Here is a 22,935-nt window from a genome sequence, read left to right on the forward strand (position 1 = left end):
GTCTGATCTTACACAAGGTTCCCAAGGTCATGACCTAAAACCTTTTACCATACTGATATACATTTCATCTGTTGTGTTTGTAGGATTTTGTGAATTAACTTTGACTCAAGGGACAGAATATGATTCCATTAAGAAAATACAGGCCTAATATCTATATCGACTTCTGGATTGTTGTTGAATGCAAATCACTCTTCATAAGATAAAAGAGAACAAAGATGTTTCTTTGAGTTATGAAAATAGCAGTTTATTGACACAACATAGTGTATGGAAACACACACAAAATACAGACGAATGTAACCAGTAAGTCTTATGCTGTGACATGAGGAAAACTTCTGCCAAATAAATGCAAATTTCTGAGAGTACCACTCGATAAATAATATTGAGGAGCAAACTTTGGTAAAGATAGTTCATCAACAATAAAATATTTGGGACGATGCTGCAAAAAACATAAGAAAAAGTAAATAGAAAATAAACTGAAAATGACAAAAATGGGATTGTAACGTAAACATCTGAACCACCACCAGACAAAGGATGTAACCACCAAATATTGCACTCTTAAATCCTTACTGTGTATTTGTGGTCCATGAATGGATTTAACTGGTCAAATTGTAAATTAAGTCAAAGCTTAATAAATATACATGGATAACACAATTTAAATATTTTTGAATATAGAGGAATGTGAACCGAGTAAATTTGTGAATAAATGATGACGATATAAAAATCCAAGCTTCTTTTCATTTAAAACATCATGAGCAAATGCCAAGCTGAAAACAAAAATACCTTTGAGGCTGGTTTAAAATTTCCCATGAAAATCACAAAAAATCTTATCAATCTATTCACAATCATATACATATAGAGCTTGGAAAACTGAAGAGGATTTAACAAACAAAAATCATGTATAGGCAGTAAGAATGTACTATGAAGTCAAGTATACAAAGAGAATTACATACCTTGCTACCTTTGAATACCTTAATCAACGCATTATCCTTTCATGTATATTGGGTATCTTTCACATTGAAATGAAAACACCATAAGTGCTGTTCATAAGAAATGATAAATTCCCCCAAAACATCAAGTGAGATGTCCTTTTCACCTTCTTTGGAAAAATATGAATGATAATTAAATTTCTCTCTGCAATTTTCTTACATGTTTCTTGTCATATTTAGAAATATCAAATTTATCTGTAAATGAAAGTCTGGCTGATACTTCATAAATACATATATTACACCTTAAAAAATAACAAATACAATGGAAAGTAGCATCAGGAATGTCAATCATACATTATTTTGAGTAAAATCATCAATGAAATAATACATATCACGAAGATTGGTAGAAAGAACTAGCAGCTCTGCTTTATTTATACATGTATTAAAACAAAGAAATTAATTGTTGAATAATTGAGTTACAATCTAAAATTATGGCAATTATCAACACTCAAGCTTAAATCACCTTTTGGTAAATTTAATTTGAAATACATCAAGGAACAAAAAAATTGTGACAAAGTGGAAAATTAAATGATATTCAGGGAAGGATAAGAGTAAAATGGAAAAAAAAAATGTACAGAACATGTAGAAGTCACATTTACAGGAAAAAAAAATTTCAACCTGTCAATCCAGCCGGCTTACCAGTAGTGTGTATATATAAATGTAAAACAGCCATTCCTGCACTTTGACATGGCACAGACGATGCTAGTTAACAAGGATTCTTAGATCTTGCCAACTACTATTATGGACTAAGTAAAAATGAATATGGTGAGAATGTAAGAATGACGGCATAACAAATGCAATGAAAATAATCATTTTTCTCAGATTAAAATCTATGGTATGGTATATCACAAAGTGAAAGCATCTTCTCCACAGTTAATCAACCGACAGTCCATGAAAAATAAATAGTCTTGCAAACAGACCTCATGACTATATAAAAGGCACCGTGTTGAGATTACAGAGTATAAAACTTACACCCGATTACCATAAAATTCTCTTGTAAAGACACAGAGTGCTTACCATCATTAAACAAAAAAAAAAAATATGTAATAGTAAACATAAAATTAAGTGCAAGCACTGGCACATTGTTTGCAATGACATGATATATACAATCTCACTTCAGTTTTCATTTTCGTTTTCCAGTTTTTCTTTCCTTTTTATCCTCGATAAATTCTGTTTATCAATCCTCTCCTTCAAATAAAATGCTTTACCAGTATATCTAAAATGTTTCTACTATTCTCTCACCTCACATCCACAACAGAATGCTAACACTCCACAAATATAAACCACCAAAGACAACACATACTCTCAGTTTCAACAAAGCATCCAGGCCCCCTAAAATGCGAACAATGTCAAATCTTTCAGTATCTGATTATACTGTAATCATTCCCTGGAAATTCGTTCTAGACTCAAACAGATCTTTTGCAACATTATGTAGGTGAGACTATACCTATGCAGTAACACACACTGTTCATGTATTTCACTCTGGTCTGTTCGAGCAAGAAGAGCAGTGAGAGTTGTGATGTGTGCTAGGAAGATTAATATTTTCACTATAAGCTTATCACAACACATTATCTTTGATATAAATCAACATCTCACAAGGCATTGTGTGCCATATTGATACTACCTGTATCATCCTTCATGTTCAAATGTTACAGACATTAAGAGTGATGAATCATCGCATAAAGTCTGGCACATATTTCACACCAAAAAACAGGGCTCTCTATCATGGGTAGACACATTACCCCTGGCATTTATAATATATTGATTTGAAAGAATTCTAAAAATTTCATACTGTGAAACAGCATATCCATCATGCCAAAAAGCTCCACATCGCACTTTACCTTCCAAAGAGCAGAGCCACTTACACCAATATATGACCAAATTATTTTCAACATTCAAAACATAAGGTACATGTACATATATTGGGGCATTCATTTTGGTTCATGAAAGGGTTTTAAAAACTGAATGACTGTGTTCCTTCCACAGTAAAACACCAAAGCCCTGTGCTGACGACAGCTATCTATTTACATACACTGCTCCGGCAGAAAACCTAGAGGACAACAGAGTGATTGCATTCCACTAGAGGAATGAGAAACCAAATGAGAGAGACAATGTATTTGGCTCTACCAAATATCACACATTCAGGCACACGCAAAAATTTTCATTTTGTTTGTCGACAATATTTTCCAGTTTTCAAGTTGTTCCATTCATCAACACTGTCACTCTAAGTCAGTGATTGCTTTTCTGACAGAGCGATGCTTTCAAATGGATTGTCATCATCCTAGAAACAAACAGAAATATTAGAAGTATTATACATACAAGTATACATAATTCTGAAGAATGAAAACTCAACTCATATTTCATAATTATCCATCATTTTCTCAACATAAACACAAATGTAGCATTTGGAATCCACAACTTATGCCAAAAAAGTTTTGCTGAAGAAAAAACAAAATAACTGTTTCTTGATAAACGAACTAAATGAGAAAATTTACAGCAATGAGTTATGAATAAAATACAAGCTTATGACCATTCAGTTACAAGGCATTCTGAGAATATCGGTAGCTCGCCTGATTGAACAGTTTGTAAAACTGCATAATGTTCAAGTCATGTAATACACTCAAATATTGACCTCTAAACCACAAGAAAGTAGAATGATTGAACATTCATGCGGTAATAATCAATTTCAAAAATAAAATATCACGGAACACAAAAAAATACAGGTATATCCATAACACCCAAATTACAACAAAATATAAAACAAAATTCAGAATTCCACTTATCAAGTCTACTGCACCTTAGAGTTTACTTAACACATATAAATTGGGAGGGTAAAAGTGACACTCCAATTCTCTCTATACACCATAATCAAAATTAAATAATTTTAGATTTACATCTGGGTAAAGGTGACCTAGATAATAGCTTCTTGGCAATATACATGTATAACCAAAAAATTGAGATGAAATGCATTAAGGGAGAAAATTAAAAATGCAGGAAGCATCATCAGAAAGATCATGGAAAATATATCTAAATATATGTGTACATGTATGATTTTTTGGGGGGGGGGCTGTACGAGCTATATTTTGGGATAATGATAATTTTGGGATAATCACCATATCATGATTTTCTTCACAGTAAACTTTTTGTAGCATCAGTTCAGGCATATTAAATACTCCCCCTACATAAAATATTACACAAATAAATTTCCCAATAAGAACAGTTAGGGGTGAAAGAAAAATGTCTTCACATAATTATACTAAAACATGGCCCATAAATCTTTTCCACTGTCTTTCCAATAATCTTTGCTCCATGTTTTGTTTTCTCCTCCTTTAAAGGTGTTTAGGTACACTTAGAAATGATTAAAAGCCCTGGGAAGTATACATCAAAGAAGCACATGCAATTCTCTAATTATGTCTTTGTTGGAACAGGAAATGAAGAGAAAAGATATTTATTCCATACTCACAGAAAAATCTTCCACTGGATACTAGGGTTAGTAAGTAAGTTACAGAGTTATTCATTGACCCTCAATACCAGAAATGTTTGTGTTAAGTACAAATTATCAGCTAAAGCTTTCTTAAGGCACCAGACAAATCATGTACAACTTTCTACGACATACAAAGCAATTGGCAAGCATTATGATGCACCCTGCAGATAAGGAAACACACACAGCATGAAAAGAGTAGTCACTCACCCAGTTTTACAAACTGCAATGTTTATACAGAAAGAGTACATAATAACTCACAAAATTAGGAATATAAACTAGACAGATAAACACACACTTGTACTCACAAGATAGAATTTTTCTAAGCAACTGCATAAAATATCAAAGGCTTTCCATGTGATAAAAGAAAATCAAGCCACAGCAAAGGTTTATTGAATTACCTTTCCTCCAATCTTTAATTTCAGTTTGTTGAAGAGTTGTTTCCCCTTGCTCTCCTTGAAGTGCACTGCATCAAACTGTTCTTCCTCCCCTTCATCCAGACCACATGAGTCAACACCTGGAAGCTCCATCTCACCATACTTCCCTGTAGAATTCTCTTGACCGACAAGCTTCATGTACTTGTACTCCAGTCTGCAAAAATTACAATATTCTGTAGAGAATACGTCCTCGACTAAAAAGGCTATTAAAAAGCTTGCCCGTAAGAGACAATAGAATGCAAAACATCAGTTCAAGTACCTAAGTTGTGAATTTGACAATTTACGATTATTAATGTCCACCACAGCATCAGCATCCCCCTTGTGTCATTGTGCCTTACATATATGTATAACTTATAGCTTAATACATACAGCACTTTTGAGATACCACCCCTCACATTTACCTTAAACTGACTCCAGCACACAATACACTAAGTCTTGAATTTTGTAATTTATATTAATATGCACACAGCTCATCAACGATGGAATATCCCCCTCAGCTTATTGTGCTTTACGCGTATGCACAACCTTAGCTCAATATATGCAGTACTATTTGAGATACCTACCCTAACATCTACTTTAACAGTGATTCTAATACACAATGCACAGTCATGAATATTGTTATTTACTGTAATATGTACACAACGCATCAATGATGGAACATCCCTCTTATGTTATGGTGTTTTACAAATATGCAAAAACTAAGCCGAATACATGTAGTGCTTTTATAGATAACACTCCTAAAACTTACTTTAACATTGATCCTAACATACAATACTGCTAACATTGATTCTAATACACAATACATATAGTCATAAATTGTCATATTTAAGGTATTTGTGATATTTAATTAATATGCACGCAGTGCGTCAATGATGGAACACCCCCACCATGTTCTTGTGTTCTAAATGTGTGCAAAACCTGAGCTAAATACAGGCAGTACTTTTTACAATTCCACCTCTAACGTTGACTTTACCATTGCTTTCCTGGTTATTGGATCTACTCGGGGTATGATATAAGACAACATGGATACGATTACATTTAATAATGTACTATAAAACACAGTTGACATAATGTACTTAACACTGATGATGGGGGGATTAAATTTCAGTTAAAGAAAATAAATAACATTGACATTTGTAAATAGACACAGGTTACTGTGAACAATGACAGTGGCCAATAAGCTGACTAATGTAATCTTGCTGAAGACTCTCTTTTACTTAATAATTTACTTAACTTCTGACCTATCATATGGAGGATAATTCATTATTTTAAACAAAATTACTTACTTTCTGTTTTTCTTCCAACAGTAGACAAGGCATCCACACATGATGATGCCAACACCAATCCCTGCCAAGATTCCAATCTCAACCTACAATATTCATTCAGATACATGAGCCATTATCAAACATCCACCCATCTTTATTTTCAGTCAGAATTTCCTCGAAAAAACAAAAAAAAAACAAAAAAAAATTGCAAAGGATACACTAATGTGAATTCCATGTCAGAAGAAAAAACATAAATCAGTGTCCATAAAATGAGTTAGATCTACTTTTTCAACCTAGTAGTATGCATTTGAATCTTTGGTTTCGATGGTGGCCTTGTTTCCTTTGACAAATGACGTAACATCAGGTTTTGCCACTTTACACACATACTGATAGATCTCATCACTGAAAATCCATATATATATATATATATACATATATAAAATGATGAACAGACCTTGAAACAAGAAGCATAATCTCAATACTTACAGCAAATGGCAGCATGGAACATTTCCTTTCCTTAATAGCAGGTTTGTTTTCTTCTTGGAGAACACAATGTCTGAAACACCGAAACATGGTGGGTGTGTTATACGGTATTACAGGGTTTACAGTATTTGTCCTAAAATTTCCTTTATGACTTCATTCAGATACATCTTTTCTCTGATTTTGAGAGTTCTAATGACCTTAGAAAGGTTAAGGTTAGTTTGATTTATTTATTTATTTATTTGATTGGTGTTTTACGCCGTACTCAAGAATATTTCACTTATATGACGGCGGCCAGCATTATGGTGGGTGGAAACCGGGCACAGCCTGGTGGAAACCCACAAACATCCGCAGGTTGCTGGCAGACCTTCCCACGTACGGCCGGAGCGGAAGCCAGCATGAGCTGGTCTTGAACTCAGAGCGACCGCATTGGTGAGAGGCTTTTGGGTCACTACATTGCACTAGCGCGCTAACCGACTGAGCCACGGAGGCCCCTAGGTTAGTTTGAAAGGTAGCGTGATACCCAACAAGAAAAATGTAATTTTCAGAATCAAAAGTAATACTTTATGACCTTACCTCCAAAAATGCACCTTTTGAGGTGAATTTTTAGGGCAAACATGTACAAAATATATTATTTCAAATTTAAAAATGTAGTAATGTACTCAATAATACACACATATAATATAACAAAGTGAGTCTTAAAAATATCTGGCATTGCCAAGTCCATAGTTGCTCGATAAAATGCCCTGAGACACATTTCCTCCAAGAGACAAGCTACCTGATGGTGGAATCAACATGCAACCTGAGCAGAATGTTATAACTGGACTAAAATTGGGTTACTCTGTTGGCCAGGAAAAACCCTAACTGATATTGCAAGAAAGAAGAGAACCTGATACAGAAAATAGCTTACTTGGGAGGCACATAATGCAGCATCTGTGTGCCTCGAATACATTCCCCGACAATCACTTCGTAATCCTCTGGTTTGCAGATTGGACAAGCATGCTGAGTGCGCCACAAGAAGTGGAAATTACATCCGTCACAGGTTCCATCGGAGCATTTGGGGGGCAAGTCAATTGTGCCATTACCATCCTCTTTGTTGTCACACCGCAGAGAGATGATGGTGGTACGACCTTCCTTACAAGCTGCGGTAGAACTGCAAGAGTAATGCACAGATGAGGAAAAAGCTTCGTCTCATTGTTTAGAGTTTAATATCATTTCTATCACTTCACACAGTATCTCCATGTTTACTGGAAAACAAGAAAGAAACTTCAGGTTTGAGTAAACTAGAAGTTTTAACACTTTGTACACGTACAAGGAGATAAAATTTCTTAGAAATACTAGGTTATACTTAATGGAGCACCACAGCACAAAATGCTTGATGATATGATCAGCTTGACGCTGAGTGTCAGCTTTGAATATTTTGATAAAGATCTGCATATGATTACTGAAAGAATTAGAAAGTAAACAGTTACCTGTCCGAACGATAGTAGAAATGGATGTCTTCTTCAATGCCTTAAAAAAAAAATGAGGAATCTCCTAATCTCAACTTCCAGAACCTCATAAAAATTCAGCACATTGTTTTTCCCTACTCGTGTTAAAGTCAGAAGTAAACAACTTGTTTATTTATGAACCTTTCCCACCCAATGCCATTTAGACACAAGCTGTATGATCTTTTTTCACCCTTGTTTTAATATGGCTTTTATGTCACATGTTATACATTTAGATAGTAAGAGTTATATATCTGGGTTCCCCAAATTTTACAATAGGACAGCTATAATATTCAATTGTGATTTCATAGACATACATAACTACTTACCTTCAACACTGAAGCCTTCCTCTGAGTACATCTCCGTAAGGCTGGCATTGGTCACAATCTTCTGCAGATAATCTCCCAGACTAAAACACAAAACATACAACTGAGAAAAACTAAGTTACTAGTATGTGTTGTTCTAAAGGAAAAATGATTCCGAGAGTATTTGGAAAAAGTGTAAATCTAATTATAGACACTGCTATATATTTTTAATAATATTCTAGTTCATTTTTTCAACCAAATGGGATATCCCAAACCATTGATCAAGTGTGTTATCCTGCGTACATTGTATGGAACTATAAACCTCCCTTTTATTGGCTTAATAATTGACCTCAGTAAAATCCATGTGTATGTGATACAAAAACATATTTATTTACTTATTTGCTTGGTGATTTATGCCGCACTCAAGAATAAATATACACCGATACTGTCATGTTCTTGCACATTTTTACTTTAAACCAGGTTTGAGTTACAAACAGCAATGTCAGTCATGCCATATTCTTCTTTTGTATGACAGCAGTCTTGAAGTTATCCTAAAATACGTATTTTACCTGGCTGGCTGTGTTGAAAGGACCATGTTGTGATTCATACGAGCAGGTATCATTGTTGACCGACAGACAGCACCCTTTACCTCATTTGGGCTTTGGAAAATCTGAACAAAGATAACACATACAAATTGTAAACAATTCATCTGATGAACTAATTCAAATATACATATAAAAAAATTTCAAATGACAATTTAAATATTAACTGAATGACAAAATCACCTACATCTGCATAATGTATTACCTGCATCTAATTGTATAAATGGTCTACAGATTACCACAAATATATCATTTGTGTGGCATTTGACAGAAGGTTAACACGTTAGAAAACACTTAGTGCTTCTTATACTGGCCAAATTTCTCAAAAACCAAATTAGTAGTTCTTTTTAGACCATAAAATGCATAAAACCATATTTTGATTTTTTCTTAACCATTTGTGTGGATAATAGAAAAACAAAATACAGGTAAGAAAGTGTGAGATGCACATGCAACAGCAGCTTGATCATTCCATCACAGAAGTAATAGGTATAGAAGGTATGTGCAAATGATAATTGCAAATTGCAAATGAAAACACTGTGAAACCCCATGCTAATCAGAATTGTCAATTAACTTTAAGTCTTCGAATCTCCTCCACTCCTGACGCACTGAGCTTATACCAGTAAATAACCATAAATGGATAAAACCAACATCCCAATATTAAGTACAAAATAAACGTGCACGACATCGTCAACATCTAAAAGCATCTTCAAAGTTAACCCGATCACCAATAAAACCGTGTATACCGGGAACCCCATTCAAGAAAAGCAAAAAAAAAAAATTTTCTCTTCAATAAGCCAGATACTAATAATTCAACCTACAGATAATCCAAGACCATTTTCCTGTTCACAATGCAAAAGTTACTAATTAGTATAAACAATCAATGGTTGTAAAGTTATATCACCATCAAACTATGATAGATACATGCATAGAATAGTTAAAACTCAGTAATACAGAACATAAATACAAACACACACAGATCTAGATATATAACATGTTGTTATGTTTTTTTGCTTATTTCAAACAAAATCATGCTGGATGTATCAAAATCTTTTCATGCTAACTGTGCTGTCAAACACACTAAAGACTGAAACCTGAAACAAAATAAACAACTCACCGCCTCCTCAAAGGTAACATTGTTGACACAAGTTGCCTGTGGAAAGGCATCATGACCAGCACAGAGACTGATGTTGAACCCATGAACATATTTTGTGCCACTAGAGGTGAAGAGCCTTGTACCATCTATGTAATGGCTGTATCTACAACACAGCATCAAGTCCATGTAATGACTTGCTGTTAACACAACACATGCCACAAGATTATGGAGGCAAAACATATTGTAATTTGCAAGTCTGGAATACATGTTACTCCAGTGCCCCCAAGCATGGCTTACATTATGATCCCAGTTAAATAAAAACCTAAAACTTGGTCAATCCCTTTTTATCTAATTTTATTTTAATGATTATATATTTTTTAATATTAGTATACCTGACAATAACTTTAAGGGTATACTGTTAACACACCTAAAACTTCATACCTAAAAATTCTACATCTATTACATTTGGAATTCAATGTGTTTGAAGACAAAAGCTATGACTCACTTTCCTAGTTCTGTGAAATCAAACTCCCGTCCAGCAGCATTTGTGAATTTGCAGTCTGAGGCACACTTATTCCCATTGAATGGCTGGAGTCCTGATCCACATGTCTGGCAAGATTTCTTTCCCCAGAAGCTGTCACCAAGGACAACGGTTCCTTGCGGGCAGGGCGTGCACTTTGTGGTGTTAGGGTCAACAAAGTGGCCATCGGGACAGGGGATACATCTGCAGTCACAAAGAGTTGCTTCTATGGATAGCTGTTTTATACTTTACCCTGGGTCATGTACATGACGGCATGAAATTTATGCAAGGCAAAATTAGACCAACTCTTGATCATGTATCAGTCTTAGTAAGGCGATAAAATATTCCTAAACTAGTGCACTCTGCCATAAACTGTCAAGCTACAGCCCTTCTATCAAGAGCTGGAACAGAACTGGAAATATCACTGGTGAACAGCAATGGCCCTATAGATCACACAGTCAACAGGGACTCCACAGACATTATTTGGGGCAACAATGTGTATTAGCTGAAAACCATCTAACGAATATGTGTCAATGCAGCACATAGTGCATATTATCATATGACACTTTGATTGTTGTGAAGAATGTAAGCATGCAAGATGTCTGACCCGTTGTCTTGGACTCCTCTTGGGCAAGACTGACAGGATCTAGCTCCGCCCTGATTGTCCCCGATGTTTGTCACCTCAATGGAATATATCTTAGCAAAGTTGTTTCTCCCGAGGTCCTTATGGCTCTGCCCAGGACGGAAGGCAAAGGAAAAAGCGTAGTCGTTTAACTCAGTCACCCTGTGCCTGAAAAATACATTAGTAAACTTTAGCTTAGGTCTGCTGCGCATTTCATTACTTATTAATGCTATCATCAATGCATAGCATTATTTGGGTACATGGAAACCACCAAGATAATGTTATCTTCATGTAACCAAGATTATTGTACAAAAACATACAACAGACAGTATCGGAAGTTACCACAAAGAGTTTTGAAATTACTGCACATGATATCTGAACCCTGCGGCCAATTTTACAGCATAGAGCAAGACATGTACAAATGTAAAAAATAACACACGAAACAAATAGTATTAAGTAAAAGTAAGACTGATCTGAAAAACTGGACACTTAGGAATCAACAAAGGTCCTACAATCTAACATGTATTGTCATTTGTGAAGTGAAGTATACATACACATGACACTGCTACAGATCTATGACAAAAATCAAGTTACATGTACTCTACATTACTTGTATTCTTGTCTCTTTTGGGTTCCCTCCCAGCTCTGTAGCAAAACGGCATCAGCTGACTCCTAAACAGAAAGACAAACAATAGCCATCTTCATAAATTCATGCATTTCTCACATACAAATTATCAGAAAAAAACTTTGTTGTACTTCGAGCTCCTGTCTTTCGTATGTGTATCATTCTGCAAAAAAACATCACTTTTCAAGAAAGCCTACCTGAACTTTATTCAGATCATATGTAATATAAAACACAGCTCACTATCATAAACAATCTTTAACTATCATAGGCCAAGACTCATGTTCATTTCTTTATTTATTTGATGGGTGTTTTACATTGTACTCAAAAATATTTTACTTATAAGAGAGTAGCCAGCATTATGGCGGAAGGAAACCAAGCAGAGCCCAATGTTAGTCCAATAAACAAAGCTGATTCACATACTATGTTTAACAAAAAAAAAAAGGCAGCAGCAAGAAAGACTTGAGCTTACTTAAGCACACATCACTAGCTGTTGCTCCCTTCATTTAACTCAATACTCATTGAGTACAAATATCTCCTTCTAATGGCTCCTCAACTTGCCATGATGTGACTGAAATACTGCCAATGTGGTGTTGAGCCATAATAACTCACTCATTCATTCTAAAGGCTTCAAGATAACACTTCTCCATCAATCTATAACCACATGTAAACATTGTTAACCTGTCAGCACACACACTCTCACCTGAGCAAAACTAAGGGCGCACTTTCCTGTACAGTTCATTTCAAAGACAAAAGTTACTTCTCCGTAGACTGCTTTCCCCCCTTCCTGCTTTATAGCCTTGGACCGGAACTGGCCAACATTTACGTTGAGTATGAAGTAGGAGTCTGGGACCTTAGCCTGGCCAGTATGGACGTGATCTCCAGCTGGGATCCAGCCATCCTCCACCTCACACCCGTCATCTAAAATATTGGTGCGATGCTTTAAATAATAGACATGACAGTTCTGAAAATAACAGCACCACCAGAGCTCATGATGATGCCCACAGTAAACCTATATGTGATAATTTTAATACGACACACTACCTGTGAGTTATACCCTCAGAACAGTAGTAAAACACACATGATTAAACTTTAACAAGGACAATCATGCCTTATGCAAGAATATTTATAAGGCAAGAATATTTGGTATTTGACTATACAACACGATCCCTTTTCAAACCTGTCTGATCATAATATCTCCAAATAAAAGTTAGTACATCCGAAATGTTTACCTCCGAAGCGGTATTTTAATTTTTTTTTTCATCCCTGAGAACATACAATACAAATTAAATGCTAGTACCATGAGCAGGCGTCACGACACATACCTGACAGTGTGAAGCAGGCAGTTGTGATGTTTGGAGGCATTGTGTTCCACCACTGGTAGTAATAGCCATTGTTTGGAGAGGTGCTCCCTGGACAAGGTTTACAAGGCAATGCCCCTTCAGAAAATTGATTGGGTGGGCAAAATTGGCATCCTTTGTTTTCAATCATCTGCATACCAGGATTACAGGGAGGGCAGTCTGTAGGAGGTCCTTCTGCTGGCAGCTGAACCGAGTTGGGCAAGTCTGTTCTGCAGATCTGTGGCTGAATCCATTTGTAACTTATCTTGGTCTGGAAAAAATACATGTATATTTGCTTTAAAATGTAGCATGCAAATTAAGGTAATCAGATAAAAACCTGTCATGAAAATGACCGATTAACCTGTTATGAAAATTAGTAATTAATTACTAATTATTTTAATATTTTGTTTTTCATTTTATTTTGACTGATTTTTGACCCCCCCCCCCTTTTTTTTTTAATTATTATATCTTATAGTTTGTTATATCTTTTCCATCAGGCCTGCAGTTCTCTGGGTGGCCTGGCTAAATACCAGAGTTGATATGAATAATAATTTTTATTTTGTCAGGCCAAGAATTAATCAATGCCAGCCAATAATAACACAAAACCAAACAAAAAAAAAACCCAAACAAACAAAAACACCTTTTAAAGTTAATCCAGCCTGAGCCTAACAAGCTGCACTGAAATTATTCTTTCTGAACACAAAACATCAGCCATGCTGACACACTTGTGAGTGTGTATGTTACCTTTTGGGTGTCATCACACGGGGTATGGTACTCATAGTAGTCTGAAGCAGTACAGGCTGGTCGAGCTTCACACCTAGCTGCACCCTTTCCTACAAATAGTTCCAAAACAAATACAATTTGAATCAGTGATGAAAAGTTCTTTTGCACATGAGGTCTGATTGATAGGTCAATTGACTGTTGTTTAATGCCAAACTCAAGAGCTTTATACTTATTTGACGGCAGTAAGTTTTATGGGTGGAGGAAACTGAAATGTCCATTGTAAACTAGACCTCTGGGCACTTACTGAAAAATTTTTCCTTGTCTGAAATCCTGATTTGCACACCGTATTGGTGGAAGACAAATTCAACGCATGCTAGACATCACAAATGGCCCTATGAGAGCCTTTAACAGCTGATTGTCAAGAGTGAGGGAAATCTACTAACTCCATGTCCCAGGCCAGGAATGCACTCATGGGTCAGTGCATTGCAAACCGATACCAGAAAAAGTCAACATAACAGTGACCAAGGAATACAAGACTTACTGGAGTATTCTGTTGCAGAGTTACAGGGTGTGCAGCTGATAGCTCCTCTCTGGGAATAAGTGTTGGCATCACATGGCGTGCAGGTTGTGGCGCCTTCACTGCTGTAGGTACCTTCCTTACAGGTAGAACACTGTGAGGTGTATGCCACACCTGGAGATATAAAACCATCAAATTACAGACAAATCTACTGACATGTTTTCAAGTGACTAGCGCATGAAATTAGCATTACATACCTTCAATCTCAATGTTTCGTACAAAGATAGGTCCATGGTTGATTCCACCGAAGTTGACTCGTTTCCAGTACAGAACATTCACTCCTGTCTTCAATGGTACCTGTGATAGGTCACAACAAAAAAAACAGCTAGAAAATAAAATCTTGAAACATGTGTTACTTACTGATTAATCCTATGTGTTTTCATTTCTTTAGTTTAATTTAACACCCAAAATTGTTCTCTATCAAAATACAGTGTATACTGTACAACACACTATGATCAAACAAACAAAAAAATTCCATTACAAGATTTTACTTTAATCTGGTTAATTTATTTCAATTCTCTTGGCAGCTTTTAATGTTCATTCATCTGGTTAGTACTCACTCGGACTGTTTTCCATTCTCCCTTCTTACAAACTGATGGCCACTTTGAAGATTCATTTTCATGGGCACCTTGGCACTTGTCATTCTGAGCCTAAACAAGATAAATCAAACTGATTATATGCATAGGCCATATATTTACTTATCTGTTTGATTCGTGCTCTGTGAAGAATATTTCTCTTTATACAACAGCAGCCAGCATCATGGTAGGAGGAAGTCCAGGGATGAACTCCTTACACAATGTTTTTATATGTTAACATTGACAGATTGAGATGTTTACAGTGATTATTCCTTTAACCTACAACATCAAATTGAATATATTTTCGTTTCTTCTTTTTGTGTTTTTTTTTTTTTGCATTCATTCTACATGAATTATTTATGACTTGTAGAACTTACTACAAAATGAAAAAATGTTGTTGCATCATTGAACTGGTATTCAAAGACCACACTTCCAGGTTTCACAAGTGTTGCTGAGTAAACAAGATAACTGGAACAAGGTCCACTGTACACAGCAACATAATCCCCCTCTGGACGCCAGCCTTCACTGTAATCAAGAAAAGAGTCAGATAAACATCCGCTATGCTACAATGGATCAGCTTAAGAGATAAATGAGTCCTCATTCCCCTCCTAGCCAGGTAATCAATCGAGCGATCAGATAAAATGATGCCATAGAAATCACATGTCAGTGTTCTTTGTCCATATTATTGATTCCTAGAAAAAGCCACTTTAATATCCTGCCAAGACACGATAAACAAAACTACATTTACAGTGCAACCCTGGAATAAATTATCAATTCAATGCTGATGTATTGTTAAAACAGCTGCATGTATTGCATTTGAAAATGTTTACCTTTAGTTAGGTTTACCGCTTTCAGCACTATGTAGTGATTACCAGTGATATTCTGTTACAGCATACATGTATGTGAACTTTGACATTATCTTACACCAACCTCACTGATACGCCTTTTTTTTAAGATGTAGAATACAGAACCTTTAACAATTAATGAAAGTTCACTTATTCAAATATAATGCAAAAACAAATTAAAACGAAACAGTATTATCATAGAATGAGGCCTATACAATTCTATACACATTAAGAGCGTTGCAGTAAGCAGCAGGACAAGTACAATGTTTTGAACCAAATATCATTTTAAAGGGAGCCCACCGGGCAGATTTCAGAGAAAAAATGTGTACTCAATGAAGACTACCTTTAATGATACCCTTAATATGACACTATTATACTATACACTTAATGTAATGATGTCACATTATGTTTGGCAAGTGCTACCCATAGTGTACATATTGTAATTATTACATTACAGGATTTCATTACACTATGTCTGTAAAAATTAACAAATATCCCATTTCTTTAGAGAAATCCCATTTCTTTAGAAAACAGTTTGAATAAGTGCACCCCTGAATTTTATAATTGCTTTCAAGTTTATCCTACAATATACTACTCACTGCACCAGGTGAGTAGTGATTTAATATTGACTATAGCAGACTTACTCAGTGCAGTTGGTCTGTTTGTTGTCAGGCTTGTCATCTCCGACCCATCCCCCAGGTGAGGACATGCCAAGACTCTCACTCTCTACAGAGAACCCCTGGGGCAATGATGTCCAGTCATCATAACGAATTCCTCCTCCTAGGGAGTAGGTTCCAGGCTTACAAGCATGGCATTCCTGATCCTGGATATCCAGAAACTGGCCTGAATCACATGTAAAGGCTGCAAGTAGAAATTAAGAACATTTACAGCAACAGTAGAGAACACCAGAGTACAGCAACACAGTACACCATGTAGCTGTCCGCCAAACAATCCCACAACCATTTGTTCTAGACACTTTGATCATTTAACCATACAGAATTTTAATATTATATTCAATTCAGCTACTTTACATCGCGACCCCCCCCCCCCTCCTTAATTACTAATTGCTCATGAATATACAGTTGAGACACTGCTATATGTATACATGTCCATGTACTTCATCCACTGTGCCAATCCTTTGTTGAGTACCTTCTGCCACAACAAATAACTCATTAGAAACATAATCTGATGGTGTACATAAGTTAACCTGAGATGGCTGATGTTCAGCAATGTGATCTCCATGTTAACTGTACAGTTCATACATGTACATGTAGAATGATACAACCACTAAAACATTCACCAGTTCTTTTCACTATTCAAGCAACTCAATGAGCTTGTCTGCAATGGTACAAAGAAAATGAATTATTAAATTTAAGTACACGTAGAGGAGAGAGAACTTGCGTACAAGCATATGAAGCTTCCCCTCAAAAGGTCTTAATTCTGATGTTCAAATAAATGCTGATGGTCACTTATTTTCTACTTTAGATCATACTGATCACATGAACATTCATTTACGTGTGTGTCATTAGGGTGTTTGAAGAGTTAATTTATAGTAAGTTAAAAAGAGCAGGTACATCATAACATACATCCTGCCATGGCAGGCACCAAGTCACAATGGATGCAAAACAAATAGATGCAGTAAGCTAAGTAACTCAGAAGAAATTCATTTCCGCAACCTCAATATTTCAACTTCAATTAAGTCATCCTTAGGAGAATTGTGCCAAGCGAGGCACGTTATATGTATACTGTAGGGTTCCAGAAAAACACAAATAACAAGCATGTCTAACAAGGTTATTGTGCTAAGCTATTCTGCACATCAAGTAGATAACTGGATGCAGATAACACTGGAATATACTGGTTTTATTTTGGAAAATAAAGGTCCCTTTTACAGCCACAGTGTAGCACAGTAGCCACGAAGGAATTGTCCCGTACACAGAAAACTTGAAAAACAATAGACATATTTAAAACATTCAATCAATCATTTGCTCATATTTCTGGTGTTTACTTTGGGTTCTCCATCTGTGCTTTTCCCTAAGCTGCATTAGATCCACTGAAGGTTGGATTGAAAGGTAAGATGTTATTGATAAAGGACTATCTGTATCATCATTTGCAATCCAATCTGTTAAGTTCCCACCAAAATTCCATTTTTCCCACCATTGGCATATACATACATGTAATTACCAAACTGCCTAAGTCAGAAGAATATGTAATACTTGATAAGCCCTAGATATGTATATGTATATAATGACTAACATGTATGTCAGGACAATTTAAACGGCTCCATACTAAACGTGCCATATTTATCACGAACAGAATGTGTGACCTTATCTGTATTATACTCATGAGATTATTATATACATCCCTCCACAACAGCTGTGCTAAACCCATGCTCACAGCCAGCCCACATGTGTACACGGTGACCCTACAACCCCTTTACATAGGCTTGGTCACATAATTCCCAGATGAGGGCTATTAGCCTCATATAATTCCCCATGTTCTAATGGCTAGCTGTAATATAGCTGAAAGTGAATTATCCAGACAATATTGGGAGCTTGCCAACACTGTGGTCCAAAAGCTCTACTCCCCAAGTAGCCTGTACTGGATCTATTTATTTACAGTAGCACTGACCTGGGGGTTCACTGTGGCCTGTTCTACACATATACATGTAATGTGCCGGTGGTACCAGTACCAATTTTCCTGGATGGGGACATTTTAGATCCAATGTGGTAGTTTGAATTTACTTGGTTTGAACTTAAAATGTGGACAGAAAGACCCAAGCCATTTGTCAAACAAATCCTTTCAACCTAATAATGATTTGAACTGTAATAGTTCACCATTTCTGTATTTGTACATGTACATTAAAGATGGATACTATTACATTCTCAAAGATTTTAAAGCATTCTGTCATTATACGCATATTTACATAAACGGATATCATTGAGAAATGACACTGAACAGTCAGTGTTTCAAGTGGGAAGCTGTGCGGAACACTGAATGCTGTAGATCTGAAGAACAGCTTCCCAGTTCAGCATGCAGCTAAAATCTAATTCTTTTTAGTGCTAGGTGTGCTATAATGGTTACACTGGTCAAATTGAGTGTCAAATGATGAGTGTCTTTTGTTTTATTTCATTTTATATTTGGGGGAAATTTCCTGAATTTTAGACGCATTGTTATCGCCACATTCACGCATTTATGCCAAACCCAGGTACATGTATACAGTAGCTGACAATTGCAATCAACAAACTATAGTATACAGCAATAGTGTATGAATAAACTTAAAGTGCTACTTCAGTCCTAAGAGAAGCTCTGCGGAAATATTAAAATGATATGAGGGATACCCTAGGGTTCAAAAAGATTTATGAAGAATAACACTATTTAACTCATATAAATGAAGAGTCCTCAAAAATAAAGTCTTCAACAGTTTCTGTAAAATTTTCCTGATGTGACGTGATAATGTTCCTTATGTGATGATGAGTCAAGTAGATGTGACGTGGAGTAAGGCAGTTATGCTGGAATGATGTCATGCGCGTTTGAAACTGCGACGTTATTTGCTGCTATACGTTAGGGACGGGTGATGGCAAGTATTCTTGCATGACGTCACAACAGGTAAAATTGGAAACGACAGAAAACTTTTGTTTCCTTACTATCCCTCAAAACTAGTAACAGTAGTTTTGATACACTGCCATTTTTTCATAATTTAAGAAAGCAATTTGGACTACCTCAATCCATATCATTTAACCCTCCTTTTAAGACATTTAGGTCTTCACACTGTAGTAGCTCTTTAAGATAGCATTACATAGATATGATTGCAATACTAGTACAAGAAACTCACCTCTAGGAGATATGATTATGAGGTTGCTTTTGAGATAACGGGACATTGAAAATTCAATGTTAATTAGTGTTGAAATTTATAAAGTACAAGTAGTCATATTCATACACACTTGATCTTTGAATATCCCTTTCCCTGAATGTTAGATAGTTACTTCAAAGGCAAGACTAGGTCAATGCAGAAAAAGTAACTCTACAGTTTGCTTAATCTCAGACGGCAATACTTTGTATGTAAGCTGAAGCATTTTGTACAGGCAAGCTAACAACATTGAAACGTGAATTATCAGGGATCAAAAAAAAAAAAAACATTGTGGTTGTCTATCTGAGTCTGATGCATGTATATATGTGCATGCATATAACAATTACTGTGATAGATATCAAGTATGATAATGGTCCCCCATGGATATTTACATAACCCAGCATAAGGAAATGACTCACAATAGCAAATTCAGTTAACTTGTTTTACTTTGAAACTTGATACAATGGCTCTTAGCAGCTGTTACTTGTCCAAAATCAGACCTTCGCCTGGCAATGAATGACTAGTACAATAATAAACTCCACATACTTTAGATTGTTGCTCACCTCATTTAAGTTATGAGTATTCTACTGATTACAGGATAAAGCAATAAAGTCATGGTATGTAACAGCTGCTGTTGTTGGTTTTTTGTTCCCTGTTCCCTGTTCCCAGGTCACATGTTTACTGATGATCTGCTTAGCTTCTGTGGAAACTACACTCAAAACAAAGAGTTCAAGCTCAGTACAGCTTTCACTAGTACAGCCTATAAGCGGTATAAGCTGCACCATCACCCTGCTACCTACCCTAAATGACCAAAAATTTCATCCACGATTAAGTGGCTCACTTTAACAGTTTCTGGGATTTCTACTGATTTTAGGGAGGTGTTTTGAGAGGTATTTGGAAGGTTGGATAGTATCCTACTGGGAAAATGTAAATTTTACCAGAGATAATGACTCATGACATTTATTTGCCTCTGAAAATGTTTGAATTTTTAGGTCAATTAGGGTAACTGAGATTAATGTGAAGTTAGGTATTAATAATCTACATAAAAAAAACCAAATTGGCTCAATGTTACACAGCCATCTTATGTAAAAACTGCATAATTACTTAGATTACTCCACAAATGTTATGACTTATATTTGTACATATTCATGTTAGCCAAGACAGTATTAATTTAGCAAATTAATGCTAACATATACACAATGTAAGACCACAACAAATGAACAAAACATGAACAAATAAGAATAAAATGCAGAATATAAATGTACATGTGCTACACTACAGTACACATATGTGCAGATAGATACATACAGCAATCCTTTCCGCGCACTGGGGGATTGGGGGCACCTCCACTGCAGAAGTCGGGTTTGGGGACAGACACCCTCCATCGACCTCCCTTGCTGTCACATTCAGTGTACTCATAATGAAAGTCTTCCTGTACAACCAGAAAATGCAAGTACAATTACACAAACAGAACAGTCATTACACTCATTTACTACTGAAATTAGAGCCTGGACGCTATTCAAAACATGGACATTTTCAGATATCCAGACATGTTATAAGAAGACTTAAAACTATTTTCAAATCCATGAATATGACTGAAGAGTCATATGAGGATGAGGATTCATTACGTCTGTACATACAGAGGGGTTGCATGACTTCTATCAGCTATACTGGAGTGCTGCCACTATCAGCCCACATTGACAGGTCTCCAATATGGCTGACTGGTTATTGTACTGCTTGGGTGATGATAATACATGCAACCCCTCTTGTGGCAGGGCGAATCCATGCCTCCAAAGTGCTGCTTGCACTGAAGTATCATGTCAAAGATACCAGATATGACACTTCACAGTCACATTATACTGACACAAGGCCAACCAGTTCTGTTTCCTTGCCGAGTTGAGAGCAAAGGGAGGCAACAACAAGTACCATTTTTTTTATATTAAAGTCTTCAGTATGACCCGAACCAGGTCTGATCTCAGGCCAACATTTGCGGTCATATATTCTCTCAACCAGTCCACAAACTAAACTAAATCGAGACATTATATATTTTTGCATAGCTTGAAATGTGCTCGTCTTGACTCTAAAGAACATATCATAAAAAGTAAGCTGGTGTTAGTACCAATATTATCTTTAATGCATCGGCCTATTGTATAATCTTTCAAATTCACTAAGTTTGTCACCAACTCCAATACTTTTTACTTGAGACCACAAAGATTCTGATGCTTCCTATTACAATTGTGGCTTTACTTATGTAATAATAGGTAATACAAAACTTGGCTTCAAGGCAACATAATACCCACGCTATACTTTGTTGACATCCACACTATGAGTATTTATCTGATTGTTGTTGAACACCATAATCAAGAATTCTTTGTTTATACAATGGTGGTCAGTTTTATGGGCGGAGGACACTAGATTCCAAAAGAAAACCTAACTTTGATAAATTACTGACTAACTTCATCAGATGTGACAAACAGATTTGAACACCATATTGGTGAGAGACAGTGGTCTTCAAATAAAATTTTTTTATTTTTTAAACAAAATATAACCGTTACATTCGCTATCAACCTATGTTGTAATAAGTAGGCCCAACATTTAATTATGCTTCTAATTCTGCACACAATAATGTGTCTATTTACAAACCATACATGACGTTAATTCTAAGAAATTAAATATCTTATTAAATCGCAAGCTATATTATAAAATAAATCGTACAGTATTATTTCTTCATGTCACACATAACTTACCGGCTGACATGTCCTCGTCTGATCTCCTGCCACAACAGTAACGATGAGAAGAACAGCTGCAAACCTGAGCTTATTGCTGTAAGCCATCGTGGCTAGATACATCTTTTGTCAGATAATTCTTTAGCCGACCTCTTGTCAAAACAAACACAACAACAGCAACAGCATTCAGAATTTCACATGTACTTCAATCTATGCAGGCGTTGACTTGGGTTATTAGCAGCGTTTATACAACAAGGCTGAGGCAAAATGGCGATAAGTTCAGGGGACAGACAATCATGTCCGCTATTACAAAAAAAGCCGTCAGCATAAAACCATATGGTTGAAAATATGCATGTCAAAATGATGCCACCTGTGATTATTAGCCCAGAAGACTTATACCTG

At 35.9% G+C, this 22,935-nt stretch overlaps 1 protein-coding gene across 3 annotated transcripts; it reads right to left on the minus strand.

Annotated features, from left to right (window-relative positions):
* Positions 1-571: 571 nt before the first annotated feature.
* Positions 572-22,923, minus strand: LOC135470106 (endosome/lysosome-associated apoptosis and autophagy regulator family member 2-like). Of its 3 annotated transcripts, XM_064748862.1 has the most exons (24): positions 22,555-22,923; positions 21,116-21,239; positions 16,605-16,821; positions 15,493-15,640; positions 15,101-15,190; positions 14,738-14,837; positions 14,505-14,654; positions 13,985-14,073; positions 13,226-13,511; positions 12,604-12,821; positions 11,889-11,950; positions 11,264-11,446; positions 10,642-10,860; positions 10,158-10,299; positions 9,862-9,882; positions 9,011-9,111; positions 8,466-8,545; positions 8,122-8,161; positions 7,560-7,802; positions 6,656-6,725; positions 6,191-6,273; positions 4,869-5,058; positions 4,450-4,470; positions 572-3,267 (listed from the first exon to the last, which is right to left on the minus strand). In XM_064748862.1, exons 1-24 carry the CDS (start codon positions 22,654-22,656, stop codon positions 3,211-3,213), a joined length of 3,036 nt encoding a protein of 1,011 aa, XP_064604932.1. In that variant the 5' UTR covers positions 22,657-22,923; the 3' UTR covers positions 572-3,210. The 3 variants fall into 3 exon arrangements, with proteins under 3 accessions (XP_064604932.1, XP_064604933.1, XP_064604934.1); XM_064748863.1 differs by lacking the exon at positions 9,862-9,882; XM_064748864.1 differs by lacking the exon at positions 4,450-4,470.
* Positions 22,924-22,935: the final 12 nt, after the last annotated feature.

Source organism: Liolophura sinensis, chromosome 7 (genome assembly GCF_032854445.1).
Source record: "Liolophura sinensis isolate JHLJ2023 chromosome 7, CUHK_Ljap_v2, whole genome shotgun sequence".
In the NCBI taxonomy this organism is placed as follows: domain Eukaryota; kingdom Metazoa; phylum Mollusca; class Polyplacophora; order Chitonida; family Chitonidae; genus Liolophura; species Liolophura sinensis.

Excerpts from the sequence above, each read along its gene's own strand:
- LOC135470106 (XM_064748862.1), bottom strand. The coding sequence starts at position 22,656 with ATGTATCTAGCCACGATGGCTTACAGCAATAAGCTCAGGTTTGCAGCT. Across the intron at positions 13,512-13,984 it reads CGTGTGATGACACCCAAAAG|ACCAAGATAAGTTACAAATG; the intron begins GTAACATACACA and ends TATTTTTTCCAG. Across the intron at positions 8,546-9,010 it reads CTTTCAACACAGCCAGCCAG|TCTGGGAGATTATCTGCAGA; the intron begins GTAAAATACGTA and ends TTTGTGTTTTAG.